The sequence below is a fragment of the Thunnus maccoyii genome, chromosome 18 (genome assembly GCF_910596095.1).
Source record: "Thunnus maccoyii chromosome 18, fThuMac1.1, whole genome shotgun sequence".
Taxonomy (NCBI): Eukaryota; Metazoa; Chordata; class Actinopteri; order Scombriformes; family Scombridae; genus Thunnus; species Thunnus maccoyii.
Genome location: NC_056550.1, coordinates 19,094,750 through 19,104,572, shown reverse-complemented (window position 1 = coordinate 19,104,572; position 9,823 = coordinate 19,094,750). Strand labels below are relative to the sequence as shown.

Here is a 9,823-nt window from a genome sequence, read left to right as displayed (position 1 = left end):
ACTAAACTAAACCTTGACATCTGAGGGGTCACATCTCTGTGACACAAATCAGGCTTTTTTTTCTCGTGAATTACTGACTCATTTAATCCTTTAGGCCTTTTAAAATCTTTCAAATAAATAAAAAAAATACATTTGAGAGCTGCTCATGCCCACGCATGACCTATGATTAGGAGGTCATAAGTCAACATTGCTTCATTAAAGGGGTCACATGATCAAAAAAAGATGGAAATCACCTCCTCAGAGAGCAATGGCTAGCATCCTCAATGTGTAATTTTATGTTTGTGCAGTTACAGACAAAACTAAATTATATGATTTTGTAACAGTGAGGATTCCTCTGCAGTGCGATTATAAACCAACTATACTTGTATGGATTTTGGATTATAATGGATTATTTATGGATACTTTTTCAAAACTTGGTCACTGGATATACTGTAGAGTAGCAATTCTCCAGCCTCAGCCACTGGAAGGAGGCTACTTTTCTTGCCGATATGGTGCAGATTAGGTCAGACAGGAAGTGGATAAAGTAAAGATGAGGCATTTAAAGTCTTTTTGCAGCAACAAGGAGGTTTATTAAATGTATTTACAAGGTTTATTACATGATCTCTATTACAGATTATGTTTCAAAGTCAATAATACAGATCGGTAACTTTTGGCAATAAAAGAAATAAAGCAAGAAATATGAGCAAGAGAAAATTCACGTGTCAAGATTAAATTTGCTTGAATTTTACAGCATGAAATAATCATCACAGAAATTTCTACTTTCTTATAACTTCTCTTTTGTTGTCCTCAGAGCTATTCCCACAACAAGCCACTCTGATACTGTCAAACACAGCCATGTAAAGGATTGGATGAATACACATGTTCAGACTTGCCAGTCCTTTAGACACTTGGTACATATCGTAGAGCCAACACATAGCTTTCTTAGGGTACTTGTGTTTCACATAGAAGTGATAGATCTGAAAGACATGGTAAGGCACAAAAGAAACAGCATACAGGACAAGTACTGATATGACTAACAAGGCTACCTTGCGTTTCTCTAGTGTGGTTATGTTGACATTTTTCCACACCACCCAAATAACTACACAGTAAGAAGTGAAAGTAACCAAGAAGGGAACTAGACACCCAAACACAGCTAGAAATATTTTGTAAGTGAAGTGAGGGTGATCGTCGCCGGGAAGATGACCACAGAAGGACACACACATAGTCTTGTTGTCATTTTGGCAAACTGAGGCAAATTTCAGCACAGGGCAGGAAATGACTCCTACAGTGATCCAAATGATGACACTGATGGCCTTGGCGTGGGCAGGCTCTACATAGGTTCTGGTAAAGAAGGGACACGCCAGGGCCACGCAGCGGTTCACACTTATCGCCATGATGAAAAAGATGCTCACATATAGGTTGCATGTGAAGAGAAACCTCTCGGTTTTACACACAGCATTACCAAACATCCAGTGCTTCCCCAGTGAGTAGTAGATGATCAGCAAAGGCAGGGTCAGGACATACAGCAGGTCACTGATGGCGAGGTTACAGGACAGGACAACACCAGTGTGCCAGTTCCTTCTTTCTTTGACCACTAGCAGCCACAAGGCAAAGAGGTTTCCTGCCAGGGCTACAACGAACTCAATGCCATACACTGAGGGCAGCAGGGCAATTTGAAACTTCTCGCATTCAGAGAAATTCATCTTGCTTTGAGCTGAAGGTTATTTTATTGTCGAGCTGCCTTCACTCTCTTTGTACCATCCAATATCTGCAAATGGAAGTATGTTAACTGATTTAATTCCATCATTTGTGTGAATCCACATCAACGTTGATCTATGACACAAAGTTAAGTACAATTTGGAGTTGATTATGACACACTAGGAAGCCTACAGTAAAGTAGTTTGATTTTATTTTGGAATTATAGTATGAGTAAAATGTTAACCGTTAGAAAACGTCACAATTTAAAAAAAAAAAAAAAAGAAAAGAAACTCAGTTAATTATTTGGAAAGCTTTAGGAAATAAAAATGTGAACACTTACCGAAAGCTGGATTCGCAGTGCCCTAACTGCTGCGTTATAACTGTGAAGAAAGGGTGTTAAGCACACACATAGTTATTAATATCTCAGCCGAGAAATGTGCGCGTGAAGTGGAGGACTTAGACAAACCTGAAAGCCACTTCCTCTTATTCTCAGCATACATTTCGCAATTTGAAGAAGGAAAACTATGATGCCACCTCATGCTATGTGTTTGCAAAATAAACAGCCAATAGCAGTTTTAGTGTTCGTCATAGAACTGATTAAGCGATTCAGCAAGAGTTCATATATTACAGATCATATCAGGACGGCGTCTACTGCAGCTTTATCAGAAAGTACAGTCTTATATCTCAAAGCTCCAGTGTAAGACTCCGTCTCATTTAAAAGATAAATGTGTCAGAAAGAACTGCGGTGATCTGATATTCTACCCTGGTCGCACGAAGATATAAAGAGCCGTGTTGCAATGGTGTTCCTCATATTTTTGATTCACGTAAAGACAATTCGGCTATTATGTAGTCTAATAGTCTGAAAAAATATCTTCATATCTTTGTTCTGCAGTTGCATCCTTTGAGCTTCCAGCTGGATGCTATTTTCAACTCATTTCTGTGTTTCCGGCATTTTGTTTGTTTCTTTTCTTTCTCCACATGCTTCTGTATATACATTAGTGGAAGATGTATTGCATGACACAGAAGTAAAAATAAAAACTAAAAAACTGAACTGAAACTAAGTATTTGTTTGAATGTGGGGAAAAAGGCAAATTTAGTACTATCCTGTAAATGTAATTGTTCAGTAAATATCAGACAAGTTTACACTCAAAATACATTTAAAATCCATGTAACCCTTTAGTGTAGTTACTGCAACTGGCAGAATTACATTAAAATTTTGATCAAACCATTTTATAATTATGTTTGAGATGATGTTTATATATGTATTATCAACAGCTACTTACAACTCAATCCTTCCAAAAATACTGGTAGAGAACAGCTCAGGAGCATCAGCAAGTAAAAGTCAAATGCCACGGGTGCGGCCGAATAATCCTTTTGGTTTGAGACGGTTCCCAACTCAATTGAACTGGTTGACCAGTGGGTGGAGTGAGAATCATACCTGTTGGCCAAATTCTTTAAATTCTAAAGATAAGTGTCTGAATCCTCCCTTTCTCATCTACATGAACTCAGGGAACCAATGAGCATGTGTTATCTTAGCACCCCATTATTTAGCCATTTGATTAAAGCAGATTTTTGAGATTGGGTTTGACAAAAACATGTTTATAGAAAATTGTCAAAGAACCAAGAAAACAGAGTTTGTGCAATTTACTCCAGATGTGTAGCACTGAAGTGTGATAGCATCAAGGCTTTCTATGTTTAATTATCTGGCAGGAATTCAAGAATAAAACACGTTAGACTGTCAGCCCACATCCTGAAGATTTTCCAACAGCTCTGCAGAACTACACCTGTTAGCCAACATGAAGAAATTCACCCACTGAGTTGCAAAGATTGGTTTATTTATTAAACAAACATTTTCAAAATGAATTCATACAGTGTGAAAATATAGCGCGTTGAGTCTCTTCCCTCCCTCTGCTGATTTTCAGCAATAAACAACCATCAGTCATTGCTGAGGCCTTCTCAAGCTTCACAGCCTGAAGAACTGATGACACATTCTTGCTGCCATCTGGTGCTCCAGCACAGTAATGCATTCAATGTCTGAGTCCACAGAGAAGAGTCGAACTTTCAGCCTTTTCCCTTCCTCTGTTTGAAGCCTTGCTTTGCTCCTGCGCCTTTCTTCTTGAAGCCCGGTTTGCCTTTCTGACCCTTAGATTTGAAGTCTTTATTTTTCTTTCCACCGAATGTTTTGTTCCCTTCAAATTTCTTCTTCCCACCGAATTTATTTTCCCTATCGCCAGGTTTCTTTGCTCCGAACGCCTTGCCTCTGGGATTCATCTTCTTTCCAAATGGTTTCTCCCTGTCCCCGGACTTCTTCCATCCTTTTCTTTGTTGATCTTTTCCCATTTTGTCTCTGTGCTGTCCTCCTGGACTACCTCTCTTTGGTGATTTAGCACCTCTGTCTTCTCTTGATGATTTACCAGGGGACTGCTTCCTCTTCTTGGCAGGCGCCTGAGACTTTGCTGGGCCTCGTCTCCTCTTGGCCCCGGGGAACATATCTGCACGAAAAACAGTGTTTGGTCAATCAATGAATTCAAAACAAGGCCCCAGATTTAAAGGTTTATAATACAGTAGTTATATTCACCTTCATCTGGCTCCTCTCCTACAGCCTGTCTGTAGTACTCCGCCTCATCATCAGATTCAACAGCATTTGCCTGATCGTCCTGCATCCCAGGATCCTCCACTTCACTGTCCTCTTCAGCCTCAGCCTCACGCTTCCTCTTGATACCTTCCAGGCTCTTTTTCCTGTTAAGATAAAGTGTTTTACAATTAGACCAAATGAAAAAAAGGATGTGTCAAGAGGGTCACGATATCTAAAAGGCAAACTTACTTGTTCTCTTCTCGTTTCTCTTTCTTCTGAGCGACGTTCTGCTCTTGCTTTTTCCGGCGATCCTCCTTCTCTTTCAGCTGGGCCTCCTTTCTGTTCAGGATCGCCTGGATTTCCTCCTCTGTCTTGGAGGCTGTAAACATAGAACAAAAATCACTTTTTTTTAAAAAAAAGGACAGTTTTGCACCATGTCCACGTAAAACAAAGTAATCTTTAGATGCATCAGTAAGCGTTTACTTTTAGAGAGGAATCATGGAATTCATACTCATTTTTTCATCATGTACACCTTAACATCAAGCGAAAAGATGAATAAATGATAATAAAATACGGTGGGGTGCACTTACTGATAGAGTGATAGAGGACATTCCCCTCTCCCATGCCTTCTTCTATCTTCATCAGCTGCAGAGTCATGCGAGGACCAATCTAAGGACAACACACAGAGCTACAATTCAGCTGCCGTCCAAGCATCGTCGACATATTGTTTTAAAAAAAAATGACTGCATAGTTACCTCGGTCAAACGGACAGCACTCTGTTGGGACGCCATGTTGCCTCGGCCAGAGTAGACCTGAGGCAGCTCAGTGATGTTGTGCTCCCCATCTTGTTCTGCTTCACTTTCTGAAAGGTTTGCCCCCCTGAAAGTTGTTGGGAAGAGTACAAAATAGTTCAGCTACGAATACTAGATCACCAGTTCTGCATGTGTTAGAACAGCAGCTACAGACTGGCTATAAAACTAAGCACCCTTTGAATTTGTAGAATTGTACCTTCACAAGAACCTTACTTCATCAGCAGCTCACTGATATCCTCAAACTTGCTCATGTTGGGGAACTTCTCCTGCATCAGCTTCTTGACTCCGCGGCTCATGCCCACAGGGACCACCTTCAGGCTGCTGCAAGTCGACAACGTTGATCGTACGGGTCAGTGTGGCGTGTCGTCAATAAATACACACATCTGGTTGTTTACTGGGGGCCCGTCAGTGCGTTTACTTTGAACATGCATCACTGAACAGTCAAGTTACAATCTGTCATCATTTGAGCCCCGACCATCATATCACAAGAATGTTTCACTGAAAGTTACATCTGTTGATAAGGCCTGAACATCTGTCTCTCCAATCTGATGGACAGTTTGCCACTTGAATAGTTTTGTTTTTCCGTTACAAACTGCCTTGTCATGATACTAACATTTGTAGACAACAAGAAATTTCACACAAATATTTAAGTTTGAATCAATCTCATCAGTGTGGTTTAACACCCAGCTATCTAGTTTATAAGCCACTTGCAAAGACTGAATATAACAATCTTAATGTTTATGACAAACTGTTTTACTTACTAATGTCGAAATTCTATTTCCTGCGATGTCGGGTTGTAATTCAACAGCACGCACCGCTTAATGTTGTTGAGGCTCACCTGGAAAACAACAATATTTTCATTTCTCACAAGAACTCAAAGTTTGACTTCGGTCATGCTGAATGACGCGAGGATTGAGAAATCAGAAAGCGTTTACTTTTTGACATATCTTCAGAGATGAACTCAGAAGACTATACTTTCATCACTTTCACCTAAACCTTTGAGTCTTTCAATGTGACAATAATGCAAATGTTTCACTGATGGAGCATACCTTGTGCACATTAATGGAGGGAAACATGTTTTGAAACATGGTGGCCATCAGTTTGACCTGCATGCCATCAGATCCAAAGTTATTGAGGATGAGTAGCGGATGACGTGTGAACTGCTGCTCGTGCATCCTGTGCTTCTTCAGCGATGAAACCACATCTTTGACGAGAGAATACTGAAAAAAAAAAAAAAAAGTTGAGACTTTATAAAAATGGAAAAAACTTTAAAGATAAAAATGACTTTAGAGGTTTGGGCACATCAGTGCGTTTACTTTGAAAATACATCACCTAACAATCAGGTATTAAAATGACATCCCTTGCACCCATCTATCTATTGCACTTGTGGTTTATTCATGAGTTCAGATGTTTACCTTGAGCACTCTGAAATGAAGCATGGGGCCTTTGGGGAGTCGAGCAAGTCTCTGAAAGAACAATGAATGTGTTGTTAAATGACAGAGGTACAAGATTAACACCAACAAGAACTGTTTGCTTACGGTCAAACATGATCTCACCATGTTGATACTGCTGGGCGTCTTGCTGAAGATCATGAAGTGCGTCACTCCCAGCGGTCCTGCTATTGCCACAAAGTCTTTCAACACGTTCTTTTTTCTGACCTGGTACAGAAAACACACAAACACTTCAGATATAATGAGAATGAAACAGCACGACAAGATAAAGATGCTTTTCATCTTAAAAGATATCTCAAGAAAATGTTGATCATTTACTAAAAGTAATATTCAGCCCATGTTGAGTGAACTTCCACATATCAAACTTTCCCCTTAAAGGTGCAGTGTGCAGAATTTAGTGACATCTAGTGGAACAGACTTGGCAGAAATGGAGTATAATATTTATAAGTATGTTTTTATTAGTGTATAATCACCTGAAACTAAGAATCATTATGTTTTCTTTAGCTAAGAATGAGACCTTTATGTCTACATAGGGAATGGGTCCTCTTCCACGGAGACTGCCATGTTTCTGCAGTAGCCCAGAACGGACAAACCAAACACTGGCTCTAGAGAGGGCCTTTTGCTATATTCTTGAGTTTCACAGCGACCATAGGTTCTCCTACAAACTTGGAAGGGGAGACATATTCAGTTGGTTGCAATCTGCAGCCTCCCTGCTAGATGCCAATAAATCCTACGAACTGGTCCTTTAAAATAAAGCAAGGTGGACTCTGTATTTGCAGCAGTAAAATAAATCACAGCACATGCTGAAGGCGGCTGGTTGAGCTTTCACAGAGAGACAAACCTTGAGAGTCTCTGCGGTGTAGGGCTCCATAACTCTCCGTACATCCAGGATGAGCTGACCCACGTTTTTGCCGACCTGACCACGATGAAACACGAAGGAGTGGGGAACAGCTCCGTATGTCTCCTCGGCCACATGGTTGGCTGTTGCTCGGGATTTCTTCTGGTTCTTGGTCTGAAAGCACAAGATCCACACATTAAGTTTCATGAGACAAATGTTAAACTGACATTGGATTGATTGTTGAGCGAGATTCTTTGATCATTTGAATGAAATCACGATATAAAATCACGTTACGGTTACGCTTTGACAATCACCGTTATCAAAGTCGCCACCATCTGCAGCTCAACACTGGTTTTCTCGTTTAATATGAATGTATAAAATATATTTATTACACACATAACCTCTTGTAATTTACTGCTAAGTTCACACCAGGCTAACCAGCTAGCACGTGGCGACACTTACCTTTGATTTCCCCATTATTCAGCGAGATGTACAGCTTGTGAATCAGGTCAAAAAAGTGACACTAACGCTTTAACTACTGTACTAATACTGTCAAGAAACGTTAAATTCATTATGTCCGCTAAATGTAACCTGTAACAATTTCACCAACTCGACTGCGAAGTCAAAATGACGCCATCCGCATGGTTGTTCCACTTTGTGTCACACGCTAATGTGTTCGTGTCCTCTCACAGCTCTGGATATAGAGGTTCCTAGCAAAAGTAACCCGGGTGTGTAGGAGCTGATACTCATAGTGATTTGCACATATTTCAAAAGTAAATGACGTTTACTTTTGGTTCTTTGATATGATCACAGTCGCCAATAGTGCAGAAACAAAAAATAGCAGTATAATAACCGTTTGCGTGATTTGTTTTAACAGCTTTTGTATGAAAACAACTTAATTTGTGTTAAAATTAGGACAACTGTACTAGTTAACCTACTCTACTAAAAACTGCCTTGGGCCCTAAATGTATTTCTCAGAAGCTAATTCCACATGAATCCTCAGATGATCAGGGACTGGTCTATAAGTTGTCCCTCAGGTTAACACTAAGCATGGGGAAGCAGCTTTTAGTTATGAAGCTGCCTAATACTGGATCCAGCTTCTTGAAAACTGAAGACAGGCCTCGTCTGTAGGAACATTTAAAAAACTCACCTGAACACCAACTTAGACCTCAACACAGTCACTCTAAATACTTTTATTACTAGACGTGTTTTATGTGCCTACGTTATCATGCTTTTATTTATTTAAAATTGTTTTAATTTCTTGCATGTTTTTTGAACAAAGAAAAAAGTATAAAGAACACTAATAATGATATCTATGCTGCCTCGGTCCTTTTTTGGAATTACTCTAATATGTTTTGATATCTGTATTAGTCCCACTGAGGAACATGGAGTTTCACACTGTAACTGTGACCACCAGAAAACAATCAACGATCAGAATTAACTGGAATGTTAATATGCTGTCATATTGTAATGAGTTTGACGGATTTAATGTATTGTTTAGGTCCTCATTGTGACCACTGGATAGCAGCAAACACACATGATTCTAATTACACTGTACAGAAGTTTAACCTTAATCTTGTAGTAGTTTCAAAGAAGGCAGTTTTACACCTCAGGTAAAACTTATTTATACCTCCAAAGATAATACAGTCAGTGAATATCTATAATCTAACCTCACTGAGGGGTAAATACATCTGCAATGCTACATGCGCTGACTGTGCCCAACTGTTGGTCAATAAATACCTCAGTTCCAGTGTTTGTGCAAACTGCTAAGTAAGCCAAGTCTGTTATTCTAAATTCTTAATTTGCGAGTCTATATATTATTAGAAACCTATTCTCAAGTCTATACTTCCATTTCTACATGTGTTGAATCCACACTTTGCCATAAGGAAGAAGGCACTCCTGATGGAGCAGCGGTAACCTGCTCTACCTGTGTCTCAGGTTAATGTGTAGTGTGATTAAAAAGTAGGCTCCATAAATGAGAACAAGATGGAAATGAATACAGAGATAAACAGATAAAAGTGAAAAACCTAATATATTGTTACAATTGGACAAAACAAAACTTTAGAGGATAAATATTATCCTCTATAAAGTGTTGAACCTTTAATATTTAAAATTTTGAAAAGCCATAAAGACTTTTAACTTTTTTGACTAATTACAAGATCTAGTTAGTCAGAGGGAAAGGGCGTTGTCACGAGGACCTTTGTTCAGGAGTGGCAACAGAGAGCTAGAAAACAGGAACAAAAAACCCCCAAACCATTTTTAAACAGGAGAAACTATAACTGAAAGAATTATTGTTCCTAAAGCTGTCAGTGAGGCAACACTGCTAGCTGGTGTGAAATCACAAAAAAATTACACAATTTAAAGTGTGGATTTTTGAAAAGTCACAAAAATTAACTCAAAAATGAAACATCCACTCAGCATTGAAGGCTCTTCGACAGGTCTGTAGTTCTGTCATTATAGATATTAGATA

General features: G+C 39.3%; 1 protein-coding gene across 1 annotated transcript; it reads right to left on the bottom strand.

The window, feature by feature from the left end:
* Positions 1 to 629: 629 nt before the first annotated feature.
* LOC121883940 (suppressor of SWI4 1 homolog) lies at positions 630 to 8,042 on the bottom strand. The gene is made up of 13 exons (XM_042392384.1): positions 7,816 to 8,042; positions 7,357 to 7,527; positions 6,621 to 6,722; positions 6,480 to 6,530; positions 6,114 to 6,284; positions 5,826 to 5,902; positions 5,278 to 5,385; positions 5,008 to 5,131; positions 4,843 to 4,921; positions 4,502 to 4,631; positions 4,256 to 4,416; positions 3,741 to 4,169; positions 630 to 1,693 (listed from the first exon to the last, which is right to left on the bottom strand). Exons 1-13 carry the CDS (start codon positions 7,828 to 7,830, stop codon positions 756 to 758), a joined length of 2,556 nt encoding a protein of 851 aa, XP_042248318.1. The 5' UTR covers positions 7,831 to 8,042; the 3' UTR covers positions 630 to 755.
* Between the last annotated feature and the right edge of the window lie 1,781 nt (positions 8,043 to 9,823).

Bases quoted from the DNA above. Each gene is read 5' to 3' on its own strand.
- LOC121883940 (XM_042392384.1), bottom strand. The intron at 6,723-7,356 runs GTTTGTCTCTCT...TTTCTGTACCAG, and splicing joins ACACCGCAGAGACTCTCAAG to GTCAGAAAAAAGAACGTGTT. The intron at 1,694-3,740 runs GAAAGTTCGACT...AATAACCTTCAG, and splicing joins ACAGAGGAAGGGAAAAGGCT to CTCAAAGCAAGATGAATTTC.